This window comes from Myotis daubentonii, chromosome 2 (assembly GCF_963259705.1).
Source record: "Myotis daubentonii chromosome 2, mMyoDau2.1, whole genome shotgun sequence".
Classification (NCBI taxonomy): Eukaryota; Metazoa; Chordata; class Mammalia; order Chiroptera; family Vespertilionidae; genus Myotis; species Myotis daubentonii.
Window position 1 is genome coordinate 98,554,217 of NC_081841.1, and position 25,566 is coordinate 98,579,782.

Consider the following 25,566-nt stretch of genomic DNA (forward strand, 5'->3'; position numbering starts at 1 on the left):
TGTTTTCAGTTGGTGATTCAGGTTTCTTGCTCTATATTTTTGTTGTAATTCCAGTTTGGTCCTGCGAGGAGGTGAATGTGACATCCACCTACTCTGCCACCATCTTGGATCCCCCAGGGTGGGAATTCTTGTCCATTTTTTACCCTTTTCTCAAGGAATAGGCCTCAGCCATTAATCATCATCTGAGGCAAAAGTTATTCACCTTCCACCTCCTCACACTTACATAAAAGAGTTCCAAAGGCCCTGGCCCGTGTGCCTCAGTGGTTACAGGATTGGCCAGAGCACCAAAGAGCCCCAGGTTTGATTCCGGCACCCCACATGCAGGAGACAACCAATTGATGTGTCTCTCTCACATCAATCTTTCTCTCTTTCTCTCTCTGTTTCTCCCTTCTACTCTCTCTAAAAATCAATGGCCCTAGCTGGTTTGGCTCAGTGGATAGAGTGTCAGCCTGTAGACCAGTGATGGCGAACCTTTTGAGCTCAGCGTGTCAGCATTTTGAAAAACCCTAACTTAACTCTGGTGCCGTGTCACATATAGAAATTTTTTGATATTTGCAACGATAGTAAAACAAAGACTTATATTTTTGATATTTATTTTATATACTTAAATGCCATTTAACAAAGAAAAATCAACCAAAAAAATGAGTTCGCGTGTCACCTCTGACACGCGTGTCATAGGTTCGCCATCACTGCTGTAGACTGAAAGGCCCTGGGTTCAATTCTGGGCACATGCCCAGGTTTCAGGCTCGATCCCCAGTAGGGGGTATGCAGGAGGCAGCTGATGAATGATTCTCTATCACCATTGATGTTTCTATCTCTCTCCCTCTCCCTTCCTCTCTGAAATCAATAAAATATATATATTTTAAAAATCAATGGAAAAAATATCCTCTGATAAGGATTAACAAAACAAAACAAAACAAAAAAGGCCCACAGGAAGGATTAAATGGTGGCTAGAACGGAAAATTTCCTGAACAAGTATTTTACAACCAGAGTTTTGTTGTTGTTGCTGTTGTTAATCCTCACCTGAGTATATTTTTTCCATTGCTTTTCAGAAAGAGTGAAAGGGAGGGGAGGAGGGAGAGAGAAGGAAAGAGAGAAAACATCAATGTGAGAGAGACACATCGACTGACTGACTCCTGCATGTGGGGAGCCAAAGACCCAGTACATGCCTGTAACCAGGAATCGAACCTGTAACCCTTTGGTGAGTGGACCAACACTCACCGGCCACACCGGCCAGGGCTTTTCAACCAGATTTAAAAAACAAACAAGCAAACAAACAAACACAGACTATCTAGGATTTGACATCTTGACCCTCGAGTAAATCTTGGGAATATTTGCAAGAAATGTCTCTTGCCCTTTAAGATTCTGTAGTAACTCCATTTCAGATATTGATAGTGAGAGCAGTGGGTTGATACTGCCTTGTTACTCAAGGGCTTCCGAGCATTTTCTAGATAAAAGCTGCCTAATCTTTGTGACGTTCCTGCCTTTACCGTGCTCAGTCAGGTAGAAGTGAATGAGGATTTAAAGAGGGCCTTGCCAGGGGCAAGATACAGAACTAAAAACATTTTTTAAAACATTTTATTGCTTTTACAGATGGGGCGGGGGGGGGGGGCAAAAATTAGGATTCCCCCCTCCCCTGCCGCCATTCTCCTACAAGAGGAACTTATATGTTATCAATAGTAAAATATTTTAAAATACAAATACTATGTCTCTACAATGTCTTTCTTTCTAGAGGAAGGATGGAATGAATGTCTAAACAGTTAGGATCAGTGACATTCTTTCTCATGAATTTGTTTTACTAAAATTCCTATCCTTACTCTTTGAGGTCTTGCTTTGACTCTTTTTCCCCAAATCTCCCTAAGTGTTTGTTCCCAGTGCAGATGCTTATCCTGTTTCCTTAGTCACTTAGCAGCAAGGTACACAGTTTTAGGCCCTTAATGCTTCCTCCCAGCAGTGCCAGATGCCTGACATCCCTGTCTAAGGACCATTTCCAGAGGAATGTCAGCCTCCAGCTCAGACATGGGGATTTGTGCCAGAAGGATAATTGCAGGCCTTGTCTTTGAAGTGCCTGTTGGAATGGGGTATTGGTTCCTTTATGCCCTGGGCCTGGAGCTGCCAGCCAAGTGGCTGCCTTAAACCTTGGGGAGGAGCCTGCCTTCCTTCTCACCCTAAGCTGTTTTTAAGCCCCAAGACTGGAGAGCAGAAGTGCTAGACATTCTGAGTCCCTTCTGGGTGGCCCTGAACAGGTTACCGAGGATTTCTAGAACTTCAATTTTTCCATTATAAAACAGTGGGAATAATCCCATACCAGAAGAAAAGATCAGGAAGAGTTTGGACGATAGTAATATGTTGATGGGTAAGTTGTCCCTTGTACCTGCAATGATCCCTGCATAGTACTGAATAAAGACATAACCTGGGGCCTCTTGAAAAGAAACCTGAGAAAAAGTCTTGAAAAATGAGTCCTTACTTAGTTGGTGACAATAGCTGTGGCATAAGAAAATGTTCTGCAGTGGGCTTGCATTTTCATCCCGCCATCTGCAATCTGGGCCTGCTGCCAGGGTGGTTTAACACAATGCATCAGTATGGTTGCATGGAAAGCACTTTGTAAGCAGCTTCCTGGTCTACCTTTGCTTTTACATTTTGATTTGGGATAGCCCAAGTGCAAATCCGCTCCACATTGTTGTGGTTCAGTGACTTCCAGGGTGGATCTGATTTCAAATGAATCGCCACTGTAGATGGACCTCTGCTGACCTGCTCTCCCACTGCACCGGCCTCGCCCTTTTCCCTCCACTGTCACTGCCTCTCCCAGGGGTATCAGATATGATGTGACCTATGGTGAGGCGCCTGATGACTCTGTGGAGTTAGTGACTATTGAATTCTTAGGAGCTGTGGCAGGATTGGGAAAGCCCTGGCTAGCCAGGGCCTGCCAGCAGTTTCTGTTACCGGTTTGTAATTTGGCTGGATTCTGTTTTCTCACTGGTGCTCCACATCATATGAAAGCTGGACACATTTTGTTGGTTTTTACTTGTTTCTTTGAGATCAAGATAGAAATATCTCTTTTTTTCCTGACACATTTATTGTGACAAGTTTCAAGTAATAAAAAATGGATAAAGTAGTAAGCGCCCCATGCTACCCCTGCCATGGGTCAGACAGCCGCATGCTCACCGGCATGTTTCTTCATAGTGCCCCTTTATTTGCTGTCAATCTGAGCAACCTAGGGTCCTGGAAAGATCTTTGTTTACATTGAAAGACTACTCCTACTCCCTCCCTCCCCCCATCTGCCTTCTTCTATACTTGGCCTATGGCCACGCTAGCCACCCTCTTGACATCTTCCATCAGGGACTCTCCTTATTTCCTTCTTTCTCCTCCCCCCAGGCTGTGTATAAGATGGCAGATGTAGCCTGCAAATGCCATGGCGTCTCTGGGTCCTGCAGCCTCAAGACCTGCTGGCTCCAGCTGGCTGAGTTCCGCAAGGTGGGGGACCAGCTGAAGGAGAAGTACGACAGCGCCGCTGCCATGCGCATCACCCGCAAAGGCAAGCTGGAGCTGGTCAACAGCCGCTTCAACCAGCCCACACCGGAGGACCTGGTGTATGTGGACCCCAGCCCTGACTACTGCCTACGCAACGAGACCACAGGCTCCCTGGGCACCCAGGGCCGCCTCTGCAACAAGACCTCGGAGGGCATGGATGGCTGCGAGCTCATGTGCTGCGGCCGCGGCTACGACCAGTTTAAGAGCGTCCAGGTGGAGCGCTGCCACTGCAAGTTCCACTGGTGCTGCTTCGTCAAGTGCAGGAAGTGCACGGAGGTCGTCGACCAGCACGTCTGCAAATAGCCGGGACCACGTCCTGGCCTCCTCTCCACTCTGCCTCACAGAAGATTATATATATATATAAATCTATATAAATATATTTTATTTGTATAAATGAATGGATGAATGATAATTAAAAGATGAAAATGGAAAGGAAAAGCTTATTTAAGAGATGCTAGAGGTCTTTGAGGATTGGACTTTGCAGGTTCTCAGCTCCCAGTGGGTGGGACAAAGGGCTTTTTCCCTCCCTCCAGGGGGGACTCTCAGGATGTAGGGACTTGGGAATATTTGCTGCCTATCCACCATGGCCTTGAGGAGAGAGGTAGTGGGTAGAAGGAGAAGATGACTTCGTCTGGAAGTCTGGAGTCTCTGTTGGGTACATGACTGCCCTGTGACTCCAGCCTGTGGGCCTAGAGGCCCTGTGGGAGGCGGCAGGAGCTCAGCGTAGGCTTTGAAGTCTGCGGGGTCTTGCTCAGAATATTGACGGGTTCTGTGAGAGGACACTGCTTTCCTACCTTTCCATTGTGTGCAGACCTGCAAAAGCGAGGAGCCGTCCGATGCCATCTCTGACCCAGGACCGCAAAGGGGCCCGCACCACCCTGGGCCTCTTTCCAATGAGAATGACTCTTCCTCCACAGTTCACTAGCTCCTGCCACAAGTCCCCTGCACCAGGAGGAAAGGGGCCCTTTGGCCTGACGTGTTAGGAAAGACATGGACATGGACTGAATGTTTGTGCCTGCGCTGCACAAAGCCGGGTGCGTAGCCGTACTGAGTGAACGCTGCACTGTGCTCCCACCAGGGAGGAACCTTGTGATGCTGCTGTCAAGCCCTCCAACAGCGGAGGCCTCATGGGCGACAGGATGCGTAGCTAGGTCAGGCTCGCTGCCTGGCACGGTCTCTTCATCTCTGCCCCAGATGTACAGTTTCTCCCTGACATTAAATACCCTTCATTGAAGTTTTCCTCCTTTCCTTATTTGGACACACGATTATCTTTCATGAGTCTCCTCTGGTTTTTTACCTAATCCTTAGAACCCTCCTGCATGGTGCACATATGGAAGAGGGTAAGGAAATGGTGATCAGAGACAAGGACAGGAGAACGTTATCACAATTAAATAAGGTCATGCATCTAAGTGCTGTTCCCAAGAACTAACACAAAGTTTAAAACAATAAATGGTGGTAGCTATTCATATTACTATTATCAGCAAAAGGACTCAGAGATTTAAGTTTAAACCTCACATTGACTTCCCCTATCCCTTCTCCCTCCATTTACAGCCTACCAAGTTAACCTGGTTTGTTCGCTGGGTCGCTGGGAAAGCACAGGGAGTGGGATGCTCGCTGCAGGATTCTGTGTATTGTCAACTCCAGTTTTGGACTCCAGTGGCTGGGGCCAGGAGAGAGAGTAAGGCAGAGCTCAGGGGTCCAAGAAGGGAGCTGTTATGTCCTCAAAAGAAGGAAGGAATTACGAGGAGAGACGTTGATCCAGGCTGCACTAGGTGACCAGCCTTCAGGTGAGCCAGTAACCAAATAAAGACACCTGTTTTATTCTAGAATGTATTTCCTGGAAAATAATGGAATTAAGGAATTTTAACTTGAGTTATAATAATACTGCAAAACAATCTAAAAGATGTCTGCCTGAGAGTATCCATGGCTATATCTACTACTTGTATCTTTAGTATCTAAAGGGGAACCTTCTGACTTGACATCAAAGACTATGAGATGTAGGTTATTTTACCAGTAACTGGTTTTCACACTGTTACGCAGACTCCCGTGGTCAACATTTTCAAGACGAGTACATAAAAGAAAGTGATTGAAGTCAGCTGGCCTACAAAAGACCAGATCCATGTCCTTGGCTTCATTAGTTGGCGTTTAACTAAATAAACTAACTGGCCACACAGATCAGCAGTGATAATGCGGGTTTTGAAACACTGGCTGGCATTATTGCTTTTTGCCACACCACGTGGAGAGCATGGAGAGTCACCGTATACCAGGTGCTCAAAGTGTTTAAGAGCTGAAATCCAACTCATCCTTAGAAACTACAGGAAATTCGTTGAGAGTGATTTGTCCACTATCCTAAAATGTGACTTCTATGCTCATTAAGGGAGATGGGCCATCTTAATTATGTTGAGGTCTTCCTATGGCAAGAGAATGGAGTAAATTGTTAATGTTTCTTTCTGATGTGGAGAGCAAATCATGTGTTCAAGTACCAATGTGACTATTGCATCCACTGACCACCAGGGTTAGGAAATATTTGATTTTTAAAATAGCTCTAACTGGTTTGGCTCAGTGGATAGAGCGTTGGCCTGCGGACTGAAGGGTCCCAGGTTCGATTCCGGTCAAGGGCATGTACCTTGGTTGCGGGCACATCCCCAGTAGGAGGTGTGCAGGAAGCAGCTGATTGATGTTTCTCTCTCATCGATGTTTCTGACTCTCTATCCCTCTCTCTTCCTCTCTGTAAAAATAAATCAATAAAATATATATATTAAAAAAATAGGTTGGGAAGCCCTAGCTAGTTTGGCTCAGTGGATAGAGCGTCGGCCTGTGGACCCAAGGAAGGATCCTGGGTTTGATTCTGGTCAAGGGCACATATCTTGGTTGCAGGCTCCTCCCTGTCCTCGGCCCTGGTTGGGGCACATGCAGGAGCCAACCAATCGATGTGTATCATTCACATCAATATTTCTCTCTGTCTTTCCCTCTTTCTTCCACTCTCTATGAAAATCAATGGAAAAATATCCTCAGGTGAGGATTTAAAAAAACAAACGAACACACAAACAATAACAAAACAAAACAAATAACTGGGTTGGGAAGAAGGTATAGTTACTGTCACATGCTTGTTAAATCCTGGTGAATTGGCAGTTGTCTGCTAAGTGACCAGTAATGACACAGGAATGTGGCTGGAGAATATAGGGACCAACCTAAGAAAATGAGCTTCTACCCAGAACCATTGAATGTTAGAGCAGGAAGGGAACATGACAGTCAGATCTCTAGCTCCTGGGTCTCAGATAAGGAGCTCCAAATCTTGAGTAGGTCCCAAACCTTAGGATGCTCTAAAAATGCAGAGTCCTAGGTCTCCAACACCAGAAATTCTTATTCAGTTGCTCTGGGGTGGTGTCTGCACCTTTAACAAGGACCTGAGATAACACGCCAATGGTCCAAACACTACACTACCTGTATGCATATATGCATAACCCATGGACGCAGACAGTGGGTTGGAGAGGGCTTGGGCGGGAGCGGGGGGGAGGGGGCTGGAGGGGGGGGTGGGGGGGAAAGGGGACATATGTCATACTTTCAACAATAAAGATTAAAAAAAAAAAACCTGACAGTTAAAAAAAACAAAAAAGAAAAGACTGCACTGGACCTATTGTCATTAGAGCTAACCCAAGATCAGCAAGGAGGCAGGCATTCAGGTCCTGATTCCCAACCCACTGGGCCACCCTGTGCAGGATCCGTAGTCCCTGATATGTATCATTGTTAACATGTAGTCTAATTGGAAGGTCATTGCATTGGATGTAATGCCTGGATCAAGTAGTCCTCGACATTCCAGGGAGCCTTCTGAGAAGCGAAAGGGCATCTGGCACAGAGAACTGACTTGCCCAGGGATGTTCCACCTCCGTCCTCTCCCTGGGACTGGTAGGGGCAGCCTACAGCTCCATGATGAATATGAGTTAATATTTGCTTAGCTGTTTGTCTGCATGTATTCACCTTGTCTTCAAGATATCATTAGGGAAAAGGTATGCCTGACTGTCTCCATCTAAAAGTAGATGGGAGGGTAGGAAGGCAGTCGCAGCCAGAGTGAAGATCAGGGCAGGCAACCATTTGTAAAGGCATTCTGATCAAAGTCTCAAGAACTTGGATTGAAAATCCTAACTTGCAGAACTCATTCAGTGGTCAGCCACTCTCCAATCTTTGAGGTGAAAAACAAAACTTGTTACTTGTAATTAAAACTCCAAATTAGTTACTGCTTCTGAAATTCTGCCCTGCCTCCTATCTTAAATCATTATTTTCTTTTAAAAAATATTTTTATTGATTTCAGAGAGGAAGGAAGAAGATGAGAGAGACACATCAATGATGAGAGGGAATCATTGATTAGCTACCTCCTGCATGCCCCCCATGGGGAATTGAGCCTGCAACCCGGGCATATGCCCTGACCTGGAATCAAACCCTGACCCCCTCATTCATAGGTCAGCGCTCAATTGCTGAGCCACGCTGGTTGAGCCATTCTTTTCTTTTCTTTTCTTTTTAAAATATATTTTATTGATTTCAGAGAAGAAGGGAGAGGGGAGAGAGAGAGAAACATCAACGATGAAAGAGAATCATTGATCGGCTGCCTCCTGCACACTCCCATTGGGGATCGAGCCCACAACCCAGGCATGTGCTCTGACCGGCAATCAAACCCTTCAGTCCACAGGCCAACGCTCTATCCACTGAGCCAAACCAGCTGGGGCGAGCCATTATTTTCTTACTTAAGCTTTGTCATCTCCTGGAGTTCCAAGAACTAGCGAGAAGTCCGTGGTTGAGATTGCTCCACAAGATAGAGATCTTACAGCAAGAGTAGTTTATCAAGAAAGAAGCCTATTTCTTGGGCAGAGAGCTACACCATTCTGAAAGGGTGGAAAAAAATAGATCAGTCTTAAAACAGGCTCTGATTGCCCCTTGGGTGTGGCTCAGTGGTTGAGCATTAACCTATAAACCAGGAGGTCATGGTGGGATTCCCGGTTAGGGCACATGCCTGGGTTATGGGATCCATCCTTAGTGTGGGGTGTGCAGGAGGCTCTCTTATCACTGATGGTGTTTCTATCCCTCCCTCTCCCTTCCTCTCTGAAATCAATGAGAAAACAAAAACAGACTCTGATGCATTGTCAGCCTCCACTGAACTGGTTACATGTATTTTGGGAGACTCTCTGAATGTGTGTGTGTGTGTGTGTGTGTGTGTGTGAGCATGGAGGGTGGGTGTGTGGGTGTGTGCACATGCATTTGTGCACACCCATGCAACAGGAATAGTTTTTCATTAACTTTGGAGGGAAGATGGAGAAGTACTTGAATATGTAAAAATTTTAAAATAACTGTCACCACTTCTGGCTGAGATGCTGCAGAATCTGGATTGTCCATTTTATTGGAAATCCCTGCCCTCTGGTTGGCTCATGATGACAAGCTTCATATCTATAGAAGGAAGACTGAGGAGCTGAGAGGGCCACCTGAGCTGTCAGTGTTCAGTACTATGATTTGTCCTTTATTGTATAAGAATCTCTGCATTGTATTTATACTAATATAATAAGTAAAGGAAGTAAAGGGTGCTCTCATTCCTGATTTAACATAGGAACTATGGGTAATTTTCCCAAAATAAGAAGGTTTTAGCCCAGATATGAGGGTCAGACAATATGTAAGACTGAGTCCTCACACAGTTAATCTTCCAAATTGTATGAGAGTTTGGGTGTTCATCAGCAGATTATTCACATTCTTTGCTTTCTCCCCCCTGCTGCCTGCCTTTTAGTCTTCACTTGGTTCATTTGCAATCTATCAGAGGCAGCAACAGAAGATAGAACCAAATCAGTTAATTCGGGTTTCCTAAGTAGTTTTGACAAATAACTGAGTGGGAGAGGGGTGGCTAAAATTAGATGCTAAAAGTATGTGTGGATTTAATTTGTCCCTTATGTGCATTATCCGTTGCTCTCCCTGATAACTGAAAATAGACTGAAAGCTGCCCAGAGCCCAGCAGGCAGGAAGCCGCAATGGGAGGAGAGCTTCTAAGTGTGGGGCCCCAGCAAAATATCAGAAGGGGCCTTCAGCAGTTGCACCAGATGTAAAAGAAAGACACAGGAAGGCCAGTCTTTTCATCTAATTTTATTTTAAAGCCAAATGGACCGTAGGTGTTTTAAGTGGCTCTCTCGTACGTTTTCTAAGATTTGGGGCTTGTGCTCTCACTCTGTTGGGTCAACCAGCTTTATGGCTGGTACTGATTTGAAGTTTGTGTCTTCTCTCATATGTCTATTTATTTCCAGAGACCTTTTTATTTTAAGTCTCTTTTGCTCCTAGGTATGTCTCCCAAAACCTAAAATGGTGCCTAGCACAGAGAAAACACTTAATAAATGTTTGCTGAATGAATGATGACTCTCACTGAATAGATGAGGGAATTGCAGGATAAGGAGATTAACTGCCCAGGTCACTGTGTAGTTTGTTCTCTCAAAGTTTCAAGTAACAGAAATCGGTTTGAGTCAGCTTAAAAGGAGGGTTCAGGAGAGTCCCAGGGACCCCAGGGTCTTCAGGAACTGACCCCGACACCTCTGGCTGCTCTGCGCCTCCTCTCACTGACCTGTGGTTGGCTTCCCTGTGTGTTCTGCAGACCAGCTTCCTCTGCTCCTCACGGAGGGTGGGGGTGGGGAGGGGGTGGGTGGGAGGGGGGGACAGGTCAGCCGACAGTGTCTGTCGGAGTTAACAAACTGCAGTTCTAGCCATGAGAAGTGACTCAGAATCTCTCCTGACCCTTAGCTCCCAGGCCAGGGCTCTCTCCACCAGCCCAAGACAATGAAGTGGAGGAGTTTAAGGATTCATGGAAGTGCGAGGAGCCATTCTATCCTCATCCATTTCTCTGCTGAAGGTTAGATGAGAGAATGCTTAATCCAGCTTGTTGTTGTGCATGGAAACCCCCTAAATATTTTCCCTGGGAATGTTGGTGAGAAGTCCTTGATTTATGAAAATGCATAATTATGGGACAAATCCTGAGACTTTACTCAAGAGTTAAAAACCTGGGCCCAGTACTGTGAAGAGGAAGCCTCCTGCTCCCTAAATAACTTCAGGGATGAGATAAATACCCATTTGTCTGTCTGATAGTGTTAAGGGACTCAAGTTACTAAGCAGATGACTAGGCTATAACCAGGGACCACCCAGACTGACATTCCATCATACAGATTTAGTAATCCTATCTAATAATAGACAAACATGGTAATTAACCATACCTCTGCTATGCTTCCCATTGGCTAATCAGGGTGATATGCAAATTAACTGCCAACCAAGATGGCGGCCGGCAGCCATGCCTCTGAAGCGAACATGAGGCTTGGTTGCCCCGGCAATGGAGGAAGCCAAGGTTCCCCGCCTGCTGCAGCCCAGCTCTGAGCTCCGGATGCAACAGTGTTGCAATTATAGAAGCTAAACAAACCCCAGATACCTGCTTTCAGCCAGCCGGCCTCGGAGCTGGAGCTGCAACAAAGTTTCAATTACAGAAGATAAATAAATCCCAGAATTAAAAAAAAGAAAGAAAAAAAGGAGAGACTGGGAGCTTCAGTTGCAGGCTTGGCCTGCCTGAAAACAGCCCTCAGCCCCTCACCCAGGCTGGCCAGGCACCCCAGTGGGGACCCCCACCCTGAAGGGGGTGTGGGCAGCCTGAAAACAGGCATCAGCCCCTCATCCAGTCTGACCAGGCACCCCAGTGGAGACCCCCACACTGAAGGGAGTGTGGGCAGCCTGAAAACAGCCATCAGCCCCTCACCCAGGCTGGCCAGGCACCCAAGCGGGACCCCCACCCTGATCCTGGACACCATTCAGGGCAAACCAGCTGGTCCCCACCCGTGCACCAGGCCTCTATCCTATATAGTAAAAGGGCAATATGCAAACTGAGCCTAACAGCAGAAAGACTGGGAATGACTGGTCACTATGACACACACTGACCACCAGGAGGCAGACGCTCAATGCAGGAGCTGCCCTCTGGTGGTCAGTGAGCTCCCACATGGAGGAGCTCTGCTCAGCCACAAGCCAGGCTGATGGCTGCCAGCACAGTGGTGGTGGTGAGAGCCTCTCCTGCCTCCTCAGCAGCGGTAAGGATGTCCGACTGCAGCTTAGGTCTGCTCCCCGCTGGCAAGTGGACATCCCCCGAGAGCTGCCAGGCTGCCAGAGGAATGTCTGATTGCCAGCTTAGGCCCAATCCTCCAGGGAGCAGGCCTCAGCCAGCAGATGGTCATCCCCCGAGGGGTCCCAGACTGTGAGAGGGCACAGGCCGGGCTGAGGGACCCCACCCCCACCTCTCGAGCGCACAAATTTTGTGCACTGGGCCTCTAGTCCTATGTAATAAAAGGGTAATATGCAAATAGACTGAACGGCAGAACAACCGAACAACCAATAAAAGCATAATATGCAAATGATATGCTAAGGCTGCTCAACCACTCGCTATGACGTGCACTGACCACCAGGGGACAGATGCTCTGACCAGTAGGCTAGCTTGTTGCTGGGTCCGACCAATCGGGACTGAGTGAGATGGGCCGGACATACCCTGGAGCCCTCCTGTGGTCCCTCCCCAGCCTGATCGTGCACTGGTGGGGTTCCTCAGCCTGGCCTGCGCTTTCTCGCAATCCAGGACCCCTCTGGGATGTCGGAGAGCTGGTTTCAGTCCGATCCCACAGGCCACTCCTCTTGGGAGAGCGCCAGATGCAGGGCTCATGGCTGGCGAGCACTGCTGTGGCAGCACGAGCCTCTCCTGATCGGGACTGTTTGGGCAAGAGCCTGCGGCAAGCACCATGGGGCCGGGATGAGTGGGAGCGGCAGGTGGGAGCTGCAGGTGGCGTTGGACTGCAGGTTTTGGCCTGACCTCTGCAGGCTACCCAGAGGGACCCCACCCATGCACGAATTCATGCACCGGGCCTCGAGTCTATAGGTATAAATAGGTAATATGCTGCCCTGGCCGGTTTGGCTCACTGGATGGAGCGTCGGCCTGTGGACTGAGGAGCCCCGGGTTTGATTCCGGTCGAGGGCGTGTGCCTTGGTTGCGGGCAACATCCCCAGTGGGGCGTGTGCAGGAGGCAGCTGATCGATGCTTGTCTCTCATCGATGTTTCTAACTCTCTGTCCCTCTCCCTTTCTCTCTGTGGAAAATCAATAAAATATATTTAAAAAAAAAAAAAGAGGTAATATGCTAATTGGTCCTAATGGTGTCGCAGTCATGACTGTTCAACAGGCTGTGCGAGCACAGGAGCTAGTGGGCAGGGACGGAGGCGGGAACTTGCGCCACCAGGACATGAGGCTGCCAGTGGAGGCGCACGCAGGCCTGCTGTGCCGCCCACCCGGAGGGGGCATCAGGATGGGCTGCAGCAGCACCCCCAGAGGAAGCACGTGCAGGCCTGCTGTGCCGCCCACCCAGAGGGGGCATCAGGATGGGCTGCAGCAGCACCCCCAGAGGAAGCACGTGCAGGCCTGCTGTGCTGCCCAGCCCGGAGGGGGCATCAGGATGGGCTGCAGCAGCACCCCCAGAGGAAGCACGTGCAGGCCTGCTGTGCTGCCCAGCCCAAAGGGCAGTGTCAGGATGGGCTGTGGCGGCGCCCCCAGCGGAAGCGAGCAAAGGCCTGCTGCGCCACCGGCTGGGAGTGGGGTGTCAGGACAGGAGCAGGGCCTCAGCAGAGAGCTCTCAGCACTCCTGTGCCAGGGTCTGAAGGCGCAGAGAGAAGGGGAGAGCAGGTGGGCAGTTAGGGGGTTTAGGCCAGGAGGGGAGAGCAGATAGGCAATTAGGGGGATCAGGCCAGGAAGGGAGAGCAGTTAGGACCATCAGGCTGGCAGGGGAGCAGTTAGAGGCATCAGGCAGGAAGGCAGGTGAGTGCTTAGGAGCCAGTGGTTCTGGATTGCAAGAGGGATCCCAGATTGGAGAGGGTGCAGGCCAGGCTGAGGGACATCCCCATTTGCACAAATTTCATGCACTGGGCCTCTAGTTTTCAATATTGAGCTCTATTTGAAGGGCCAATGGTTCCTGTTAATGATTTAAAGATATCTTCCCTGTGGCAGTATTAATTGCTTCCTGCATGGTTTTCCTAGTTTTTCAAGGTCTGAGCACATGCCAAGAAAAATCTGAGTAGGTTAAGGATTGCTAAGATTTTTCTGTACATTTTCCACAGCTCCCTGGGAGCCATGCTGAAAACACTGAAACTTTACATATGCCCTGTGGCCAGCTGAGAGCACACGCCATCCAGCCTTCAAACCTTGGGCTGTGGACAAGCCGGACACATTTGGAAAGTAGGAAGTAACTCCACTCCACTCACACTTGGAAGGTGCTGTGTTCCCTTCCTCATTTTATTTTCTAACTGACGTGATCTGACTGCTGGTCTGGTTTTGGCTGCAGTTCTATCTGGCCACACGGTGTCGCTGTTTCATAAATTATAGCCAAATATAGTCTGTGGCTCGCATCACAGTTCAAAAGTGGGGCAGTGGGGTCCTTGTGGATTGATAGCAGAAACAGAATCTGGACAGCAGCAAAGTTTTATATTTTTCATTTGGACAAATTTGGGAAGAGTTAGGCCAGTGTTTTTTACTTATTTTTTAAAGATTGAGTGCAGAAGGCAGTGCAGAGTGAAATGCCTACTGCTCAGCTGGGCCACCGAGACCTCAAAGATGACAATGGATCATGGGCTTCAGAAGTGGCTGTGTAACAGGTATATGATTCACCATGGTTTACTTCCTGCTCCTGAATAGTTTCCAGGAAGCCGGATACTTTGCATACATGAAGGTTATCCTTGTAGAGGTGAGGATAATTACAGCTCCATTTATCAAGTGCTTACTGTATACCAGCTGCTTTGCATATATTATACTATATAATTCTCTCAGCACCTCTGCACTGTAGGCATTATTATCCACATGTTACAGGTGGGAAAACTAAGACTCAGAGGTTAAGTAATGTCATTTGACTCACACAGTTGGTAATTGATGCCGATTCCAGAGCTCTTTCTCAGTGGGTTTCTGGGTAATTACAGGATCTAGTCACCTGAAATAAGAGGTGCCCATTTCCTTCTAAGCATCAAGGTGTGTAAATAATCTTCCCCATCTTGCCGCCATGAATTTTTAATCAGGAGTGACTAGGGAAATTCTCTTGATAGGGGCACATACACGGCAGAGGGAACGTGGCGATCCCAAATCGAAGGTAAAAGTATAAAACATACAGGGCCAGTGACACAGAAAATTATGCACCAAATTGAGAGAGAGAGAGAGAGAGAGAGAGAGAGAGAGAGAGAGAGAGAGAGAGAGAATACATATATATACAGTGGGGCCTTGACTTACAAGTGTCCCGACTAACGAGTTTTTCGAGATACAAGCCGTCTCTCGGCCGATTTTTTGCTTTGAGTTGCAAGCTAAAATTCGGGTTACGAGCCAGCTTCAGATACCCCACCGCTAGTTGGCGCAGCGAACGTCACAGTGAACGCCACAACATCAGCCCAGCATCACGTGTCTCACTCGTTCACTTTATGATTTGACATACGAGTAATTTGAGTTACGAGCTCTGTCACGGAACAAATTAAACTCGTAAGTCAAGGCCCCACTGTATAATATTTTTTTATTGATATCAGAGAGGAAGGGAGAGGGAGAGAGAGATAGAAATATCAATGATGAGAATCATTGATCAGCTGCCTCTGCATGTCCCTGGGGATCAAGTCTGCAACCCGGGCATCGAAACATGACCTTCTGGCTCATAGGTTGACACTCAACCACTGAGCTACACCGGCTGGGTGATGAGTATATTGGCATACAGGTTGAAACAGAAGGAGAACTGGTGGAGTGCTGAGCTTGGGGAGTTCCACGCCTGGGACCAGGGAACAAACTGGGTGACTCCACGCAAATCAAGTATGATTTCAAGAGCTGCCTCATGGTTGTTCATTGTACACAGGAGAATTGTTTTGTTTTTTGGGGTTTTTTCTCTGAACATTCGAATTTGTTCTTGGCAATGTAACTTACACAGCAGGTTAGGCAAGACAGGTTGACCCTTGGAGAAAGCACCAAGGCAGCGGCAGGAGGCAGTAAGATGGACTCTTAGCAGGAAAGGAATGAGCCACATGGCTGAAGTATGGGAAGGTTTCAGACGTCAGGGCCTAAGCAATACGAAGTGTAAGTAAGGATGGACTTCCCCAGCCTTAGCTTGGTGCTCAAAAAGGCAAAATAGCCCAGCCAGTGTGGCTCAGTGGTTCAGCATCGACCTATGAACCAGGAGGTCATGGTTTGATTCCTGGTCAGGGCACATGCTTGATTCCTGGGGGGGGGGGGGGGGGGGGGGCATGCAGGAGGCAGCCAATCAATGATTCTCTCTCATGACTGAATTTTCTATCTCTCTCTCCCTCTCCCTTCCTCCCTGAAATCAATAAAAATATACATATTTTTAAAGACAAAATACTCCCCTTCAATGATTAGGGAGAGGTCTGAGGTGGGGGAGCAGGTTTCTAATTGCTTCCCCCTCCAGGGACCTGTAGGATCAGAGCACAACGGAAAACAATGGAATCAGGCTGGTAGGAAGAGGAGGTCACCCGGTTCCTTGAGTGAGGGCTTCAGCCACCAGGGCCAGAGCAGCTTTTCTTCCCTCTGCAGAGGTCACGTGAGCTCGCAAGACTGGGAATGCCAGCTTTCTAATCTCTAGTTGCTGAAATTCCCTTGTGTCTCAAAGGCTTTGGAGCAGTTAAATATCTCTCCATGATTTCCCCCCCCCCGGTTAGTAAGCAGCCAGTTCGCCTGGCAGAAATGTCCAATCAAGCATAGAAATTGCATGTTGCACTGGAAAGAGGAGCTGAGGCCGGGACAAGGAGGTAGGAAGTGGAGGCAGGTACTATGACTCCCACTGCCCAGGGTGTGCCCACGGAGGGTGCAAGAGCAGGACCAGCAGCTCCTGCTGCTCCCTCAGAACTCTCGCCTGGGTTCTCAGTTCACAACAAGAGTGGGGTCCAGGTAGGTGTTAGAAGAAATCAATTCGGTGAACAGTCTTGGGGCTCCTCATTCTCTAAGAGAAATGAGTCCAGGTCAAAGCATGAAGGTGTTCATGTGTCGGGCAAGCAAGCTGAGGTGGACATTTAGCAGAGCTCGGATTACAACTAGGGCTGAGTCTGAAGTGGTGTTTTAATGTGTGCAAAGGGCGAGAGTGGTATTTTCCCACCCCTTTGGTGGGCCGGTAAGCAGGGAGTACATTGCTTGCCCTTGATCCAGCTGAATTAAAATTACCTGGTGAGATTTTTAAATTCAGACTCCCAGACCCAGAGGTACAGATGCTGATCGAATGAATCTGGGGTGGGGTCTGGGAATCTGTGTTTTAAACAATGCCTTGGGTGAATCTGCTCAGAAGAGGTTTGGGAATTGCTGACCTCAGCAAACCTTCCAGGAAGTGAGAGGGCTGTTTGCAGGAAGAGTTGGGTTTAGGGGAGATGTGACCAGGGCCTCAGGCTGTTAGAAGTCTGAGGGTGAGGATTCTGAGTAAATAATCAATGTCTGCAGGGGTCCTCAAACTTTTTAAACAGGGAGCCAGTTCACTGTCCCTCAGACCGTTGGAGGACTATAGTTTAAAAAAAAACTATGAACAAATTCCTATGCACACTGCACATATCTTATTTTGAAGTAAAAAAACAAAACGGGAACAAATACAATATTTGTATTTGCATGTGGCCCGCGGGCTGTAGTTTGAGGATCCCTGGTCTACAGTGTCTAGAGAGACTCTACACCAAGCATGTCAAACTTGTGGCCAACGGGCCGCATATTTAAATGAGGCAGGCTGCGAGTTTGACATGCTTGATCTACACACGACTAGACTGAACCTGGGAGAGGGAATGGTAAACTGTCCTGAATTAGTTTCCCAGGAGATTAAAATCAGTACAGTCTGTGCCGAGTTCCACCAAATAAGATGTGCAAACATAATTTCCTGGGCCTGTTTCTAATCTCCACTGGGGTCAGCTGCACCACATTATATGATCAGGTGAGGAGGGGAGTTTAGTTAGGCACACCTGAGCCCTAAGCTTGGCCTGTTTTTGTCTTCTCTAACTTTGGACAAATGCACAAGACACAGTGCATCAAAGTGGCATTGTGTAGCTCAGTTGGTTGGGCGTCATCCTGCGCACCACGAGGCCACTGGTTAGATTCTCAGTCAGGGCACATGCCTGGGTTTTGGGCTCAATCCCCAGGAGGGGGCGTGCAGGCGGCAGCTGATCAATGTCTGTCTGTCTGTCTGTCTCTCTCTCCCCCTTCCTCTCTCTCCAAAATCAATAAAAAAGCATATCCTCAGGTGAGGATTTTTTTTAAAAAAAGTGGCATTGCATTCAGATTGTACAAAGCCACATGGTTTGCATGCGAGTCTGGACAGACTTGATGGACCACAGCTCAAGAAAAGCCTCTGAGCATTGCTGGTTCCCAGGCAGGCCTGAGCAGGGCAAAGCCAGCAACTGCTCGGTTGCACAGCAGGCTGGCTCTGCCCCAGGACCAGCCAGCAGAAGCCAACTGGGGCTTCGTGTTCTCTGTAAGCGAAGTCCCTGGGGAGCGCCTCTGTTTCTGCCAGCAGCAGCCCTGCATTCAGGGCACTGAATTAAGAACTCAATGTGAGTTCTCGGTGGGCACAGAGACATGGCTTTTAAATTCCAGGGTCAGAGACCAGAATCTAGTCCAGCTCTGGGGTTGATTTGCACAGGAACCTTGGATGAAACACCAGGCTTCCAAGCTTTAGTTTGCTTATCACCCTGGCGCTGAGGCCAGCACTACCGCCCTCAGGGGTTTTGTGAGGCTTAGCTGCCAGGGAAGATGAGGAAGGAATATGGAAAATGCACACAATCCCGGTCTCGCGTTAGTTATTATTTCAGTTGTGCCGCAGACTGCTGTGAACTGACCCTGTAACCAGCTAGCTCCTTGTTTTTTAAGTCCCTAATTGTGTTTTCTAAACGAAGTAGTAAAAACGCTTTCTCTGCCCAATGAACTTTTTTTGTTTTTAATCAAAAGAACCAAGGTGGAAATAAAGATGTCTTTCTAATCAGAGAGAGGCTATCTGTCACCAGGACAGGTAACTGAGAGTTACAGATTCCATTCCCTAGAGAAGATTAAGAACAAAGAGGCATTTCAATGTTTCAGATAATTTAGTAGAGTCTGGAGACAGGAGCACACCAGACATTCCCTGGAGACTCATTTTAGCTCCAGAACCCTGGGTCCTGCCTCCCTGTAGGGAGTTAATCAACTTCTGAAAAACATCAACAAGGACACAGATTTGGTGCACAGAAGACCAGCCAAGTCAGGCAGATTCCTTAGCAACAAAACAGGTAATATTATCTTTACCTCCAATGAGATAATGGATATAACAGTGATTTGTAAAACATAAACCTTTAAAATACTGAGATATTGGTATATAGATACATTGAGCTTGTATTAAGGCAAGATCAAATAAAACATGATTTTTTTTTTTTAAGTGCAAGATTGTGACATGTAAAATCTTGGGAATCGTCTCTGGATTAAAGCCAACTACAAACGCAAGGACTCTGACCCAGATTGGTTTGGTCTTTTGTATGCCCAGAAATCCACCATTCTTCCCTAGGTCCAAACTTGGTCTTTTCTGAGAGGGCCACTAACTGAAAAATTAATGAGAAATTCCACTCTTCTTCAAACGGGAGCCAGTTTTAAAATTTCCAGTCCATTTGCCATTGTTTTTAGGGTACAAAGACCTCAGGAAGCTGCAGAAGATCAAAGAAACCTTGATCAGAAGCATGAGGAACCAGGCCTATCCCCAGGGAGCTCAGAGATGCAGAGGGAGCTAGATCCTACAGGATTTCTGGGGTTGGCTCCGCCCTCCAGGGTGCCTGGCCACCCCACGCCCAGCTCCTCCTCCTCTGACTTCCAGCCCACACCCACGCCCAGCTCCTCCTCCTCTGACTTCCAGCCCACACCACGGCAGCCACACTGAGGAGTGAGAGTTGGGGAAGGCCCCACAGAGGGTCCATGACAGGAAAGAGTCCCAGGTCTCAAGTTAGAAGTTGGAAGGCATTTTCTGAGGGATCACTGTTCATCACCCGGGGTGGGGTTTTTGTTACCACTATACAGTCCTTGATTTCAGGGACACAAGAAGTTCTTTCAGGCTGTTCTGAATAAGAAAGGTTACACATACCCTTGTTTATCTGGGGAAGCGCCTTCTAGTTCTAAACAATGGACTTACAAATCTCTTTCTCAGAACAATGCTCATTTATTGTTTGGGGACATTCTGTCCTAGTGATGGCTGACTGGGCAGACAGTTCTCAGGAGAGGAAGGAGGTAGGGTGTCACCCCTACAGAGTGGATTGTGCTTCAAAATTCAAGTCCCGGTGTTTGCTAGGGACACACCCTGTGCATGTGACGGTCACAGGTCCTGCCAATGCCACTTAACCTTCACTCTGAGCCAAAGGAGATTTGGTAGGTGTGTCCCTTTGCTAAGGTCCTAGTAACGCACCGTCAGATATTATCAGGGCCAAAAATTTTTAAATTTTGTTCTCAGGTGAATAAGCACTTATTGTTCTTATCTTTTAATAATACAGGGGTAGGGAAATTGTTTGGAGATCAAAATACTGAGGTTTTTATTTTGGTTTGGTTTGCGATGCATGTTGAGAACTGTTTTCTGTATTTTTATTTCAATGGCTGAGATATAATTGATAGACAGCACCTGTGAGTTCAAGGTTACAGCTTAACGACCTGACTTATGTCTGCTGTGAAATGCTTGCCACAGTAAGTTCAGTGAACTTCAGAGAGTTACAAAAGGAACAGAAAGATGTATTTTTCCTCGTGATGAGAATTTTTAGGATCCACTCTGTTACAGCTGTGGCCCAGCAGTGTTGTCGGTCGTCATTGTGCTGTACATCACGTCCCAGGACTTTTCATAGAACCCGAGTCCTTCCCAGGCCCCCAACTGGTAGAGTTCCAGGCGGAGGCAGAGTAAGCTTCTGGGGCCTGCAGGTGGCACAGCCAGGGATGGGGAATGTGGGAAAGGGCGCGCGCACACACAGTGATGGGCAGGGCCTTCCAAGGCCTGCGGCTTCTGCTGCGTTCAGTTCATGGAAGATCCAGCTCTGGTTCCAGGGGGAGCATCCAGAAGATTCCCCGTAGATGCGATCTCACAGAGCTTTCAATGGCTGTCCCTAAAGCCCTCTCACTCCTTGACCTGAGCTCTGGGTTTTTCCGACAAGGTCATTTAGTTAAAAACCCTCTGGCGTAAAGGCTCCTTCTCTCAGCCCCGTGCTGTGGGGCTCTCTCGTTTCCACACACCACTGTAAGGACCTTCCTCAGGAAGCCCCCGGGCCAGACCATCTTCTCCCCATTTTGGTGGCTGTCCTCCAGCCATTTTGGGGCCCCTCTGCAAAGGCACTGGGGACAGAGACACATGCTACCATGTCCTTTTGTCCCATCTCGTGACAGCAAACTAGGCCATGTCACAGCTGGCCACCTCCTTGGAACCTGTCATAGCCCTCATTTCTTTATTACTTGGCAGCTCCAAAGCCTAGATCGCCTTTCCAACCCCACCCTACCCCCAGCTCCACCCCTCCACCCCTGCTGTGCCAGCATGCCTCAGGCCGGCCCTGTGGTCTCTTCACCCCTTTTCCTGAACTGCTCACCCTCTCCTGTCTGCATTTTCTTTTCTCCTGTACTGTCCAGTCCTTTCCACCCCGCCCTGCTAGCACCTCAAATTCCCTCCTCTCTGGACCTCCTGTTGAAGAGCCGAGCCCAGCAGCCTGGGAGTTACTCGGGTAAAGGTGGCAGAAGCCAGCCCTTAGGAAGCACACTCGCCTTTCTTCCCCCGGGAGACAGCCTTCTGAGCTATGAAGCAATCTGACTTCTGACCCCCACCCGCCACGGGGGAATAGCAGTCTCTGGCATCTGAATGCACCCAGCTTTCGCACACTCAAAGCGCTTAGTGGGCGTGGCCTCCCCTGCTTCCCTCCTCCCCTTGGCCAGCTGCTGTCTAATTGCTCTCTCCTCTTTTCTCCTGTGCAGTTTCCTGGAAAAAGTCACTCATCGGGGCCAGTTCTCCCCATGACATATTCAGGCTTCCTGACCTCAGTGGTCTTCACCACCCTGCTCCTAGCTGTGTCCCTTTCCCCTCTGTGGTCCTTCTCCGACCCCCACCCTGAGGTCCTCCCGGCCGCCCCTGCTCTGCTCTTGCTCAGCTGATGGAAAGTGTCATAATTTTGCCACTCCTCTCCCCTCTTGCTCCAAACTTGTCAGTAACTTCACTCTCCCTCCCTGAGATCCTTCGCTCTAGAGAAGAGAGAACTCCAGGAGGTTCCTGATGTGGTGTTTTGTTCAGACTCCCGTGAGATTCCCTCACTACAGCTGTAGAGTTGTCTGCATATCCATTTAGCCTCTTAAAATCACAAGCTCCTTAAAGGTAGGAAAAGTGTCTTCTTCCTCACCCTTGCATTGCCCAGCGCCTCGTCTACCTTCCCATGTAGACCCATTGATCTATTCCCCTGTGAACCTACTGATGAAGATAAAGAACCAGAAGTCTCCTTTGGGTTAAGAAAGCAAAGTACGGAAGAGGAGTGCATTTGCAGTGCCAGAGGAGTGCAGTAGCGTGAGTCCAGGAAAGTAGTACAGGGTCAGGAGACCAGGGGAAGAAATTGGAGCAGCAGACAGGTGCCTGGACAGATGGCCTTGAAGCTCTCCACCTGTCTCTTTTTGCACTAGCACCAGCTCAGCACCTACATGCTCTGTCATCCCAGGCAACCCACCACTCTCTGTCAAATGCAGATCGGAATGTCTTCCTTCTCCCCTCATGAGGCTCAAGTGAGCCAACGCATGTGAAACCACAAAAATCTCAAATTTTAAAAAATTCTCACAAAGGATATGTTTTATTAATTTGAAAGAAAGGGAGAGAGAGAGAGAAACATCGATGTGAGAGAGAAATGTGGATTGGTTGCCTCCCCCAGGTACCCTGACTGGGGATCAAACCCACAACCTGGATATGTGCCCTGGTGCAGAATCGAATCCATTACCTTTCTGTATATGGGACGATGCTCCAACCAATTGAGCCACACCAGCCAGAGCTCAATTTTTATTAGTATGCTAGAAGCAAGGGGATCAGAGTATTTAAAGCTCTCTCTCTCGCCCTCAGTGGGCGATCCCCCCTTGAGGCTACAGTTGGACTTGCCCGTCACCCCTGTCCTGGTGAGGGATCAGCACTGGAAGGAAGGGCCTGGTTTATTTAGTGATTCACTGTATTACGTTGGTTAAATTGTATGCTTGCCAAAGGCAGCACCTGTGTCTGTCAGATGCAGCACCAGTTCACCACTGGACTGCCAGGAGCAAGCACAGTAATGACTCATGTGAAGAGGGATGGAGAGAAAGGGAGGGAGAGATGGACCGGGGGGGGGGGGGGGGGGGAGGAAGGAAAGAGCTTGGGGGTAAAACGGGTGTAGGGCCGGTAGAGGTGCAGAATGTTAAACTGCTGAGAAGGACCTTGAAAGGCAAGAAAGATGAGGGAATGCACCAATCAGTGACAACAAATAATGACCTGTTTTATTTCCCCCTCAGTCTTATATTTTAATCTCCAGTGCCTACATAGTAATATTTTGTGCAGAGCTTTGTATTTGTAGCGGAAGAGATGTGGAGAGGGCAAAGGCAACAACTGACCATGGCCCTACCCGTACAGCCGCGGGAGGATGACTCATGAGCAGGGTGGGAAGGATGTGTGTGTAAACCTTGAAAGAATTCACAAGAGCAAATTCAAAATTTTACACACACCTATACATCTGTATTTATCTGTATATCTTTATGTATTAGGAATCATGACTTCACATGGATGCCTATTTTCTAATTTGACACCGTAAAGTTCATTCTCGTTTTCCCCCTTTTCCTTCTCTGACAATGAGAAAACTGGCTCCTGTGGGGAGTACTTTAAAAAGCTGAAAAAAAGAAAAAAAGAAGTGATAGGTCACTACAGCCCTCGCTCCTCTGTGCCAACCCTGCTGCAATGCCTCTGAGGGGGAGGGCAGACTAGGGCAGAGGGAGGCTGAGCAGACCAGCTGGGTTGTGGGCTACCCCCAGGGTGTAAGAAGTCCCAGAAATGCCACTGCTTGTCAGTAGTGATTTAGGAACCCCATAGATACACACCAGGGCAAAGTTGATTCAAGGCCACCTGGAGCCTTTGTAGTTATATTGAACCTCCAGGGTTCACCTGAATTAACTCCAGGTGACTCCAAGCTGTTGATCTGACCCTAGACCCGGAATATGAGATATGATCTGGGTCAGAATGGTATCAGATTAATTTTGATATCTGGGGGAAATGGAAAGTAGGAGAGAAGGAGAAGAAAGAGAAAGTTTAACAAGTGTATCATCACTTTAAAGCATTAATAAAAATTGACAAAGTTGACTGTATTCCAATTTAAAATTTCCATGTGACAAAAATAGCTAAGAGCAAGAGGATAAGCAATAAGCTGGGGAAATATTTGCAGCACATCTCATGATGAAGAGCTGACTTCATCACATGCAAAGTACACTTAAAGTCAATAAGATCATCAACTCAAAAGAAAAATGAGCCGAGGACTTTTTAAACATCATAGAAGAAATAAGCATGACTTTTAAACACACAAAAAGGTGCACATCCCCATTTCTAACAAAAGAAATAGAAATTTAAACTATAAGAGATATAATTTTTCACCCATTAGGTGAGTAAAGACGAACAATTTTGATAAACTACTGTGTGGGAGATGATGTGGAGAAGTAGGTACTCCATGCATTGCTAGTGCGAGTAAAAACTGCACCATGTGGAAAATAGAGATAAAGGAAGATATAAACAAGTGGAAGAATATACCGTGTTCATGGACTGGTAGAATTAACATCATTAAAATGTCCATACTGCTCAAAGCAATCTATAGATTCCATGCAATCCTTATTAAAATACCAACAGCATATTTCACAGATCTAGAACAAATACTCTAAAAGTTTATATGGAACCAAAAAAGACCCTGAATAACCACAGCCATCTTGAGAAAGAAGAACAAAGTTGGAGGGATCACAACTTTGTGATATCCAGTTATACTACAAAGCCACTGTAATCAAAACAGCCTGGTACTGGCACAAGAACAGGCACATAGATCAATGGAATAGAATAAAAAACCCAGAAATTGACCCAAGCCGTTATGCTCAATTAATATTTGACAAAGGAGGCAAGAGCATGCAATAGAGTCAAGACAGTCTTTTCAATAAATGGTGTTGGGAAAATTGGACAGATACATGCAAAAGAAAAAGAAAGAAACTAGACCACCAACTTACACCATACACAAGAATAAACTCAAAATGGAGAAGAGATTTAAATATAAGTCATGAAACCATAAAAATCCTAGAAGAAATCATAGGCAGAAAAATCTCAGACATCTTTTGTAGCAATATGTTTACAGATAAATCTCATAGGCCAAAGGAAACTAAGGAGAAAGTAAACAAATGGGCCTACATCAAAATAAAAAGCTTCTGCACAGCAAAAGAAACCATCAACAAGATGAAAAGGGAGCCCACTGTATGGGAGAACATATTTGGCAATGATACATCTGATAAAGGGCTAATATCTCAAATATATAAGGAACTCATACAATTTAACAGAAGACCAACAATCCAGTTAAAAAATGGACAAAGGACCTAAATAGATACTTCTCCAAAGTGGACATAGAGAAGGCCAAGAGAAACATGAAAAAATGCTCAAAGTCACTGATCATCAGAGAGGTGCAAATTAAAACAACAATGAGGGATCACCTCACTGCTGTCAGGATGGCTACCATCACCAAATCAACAAATGACAAGTGCTGGCGAGGGTTTGGTGAAAAGGGAACCCTCTGGTGGGAATGCAGACTGGTACAGCCATTATGGAAAACAGTATGGAGTTTCCTCAAAAAATTAAATATGGAGCTGCCATTTGACCCAGTGATCCCACTTCTGGGAATATATCCTAAGAAACTGGAAACACAGAAAGAATATATGCACCCCTATATTTATAGCAGGGCAATTTCCAATAGCTAAGATCTGGAAACAGCCCAAGTACCCATTAGTAGATAAG

The 25,566-nt window shown here is 47.4% G+C and overlaps 1 protein-coding gene across 1 annotated transcript in view; it reads left to right on the forward strand.

Annotated features, from left to right (window-relative positions):
- WNT5B (Wnt family member 5B) overlaps nucleotides 1-4,765 on the forward strand; it is a 142,379-nt gene extending 137,614 nt beyond the window's left edge. Inside the window, exon 5 of the mRNA XM_059683960.1 lies at nucleotides 3,376-4,765. Coding sequence (XP_059539943.1) covers nucleotides 3,376-3,834 — 459 coding nt within the window. The 3' untranslated portion in view covers nucleotides 3,835-4,765. The remainder of the gene's footprint in view (nucleotides 1-3,375) is intronic.
- Nucleotides 4,766-25,566: the final 20,801 nt, after the last annotated feature.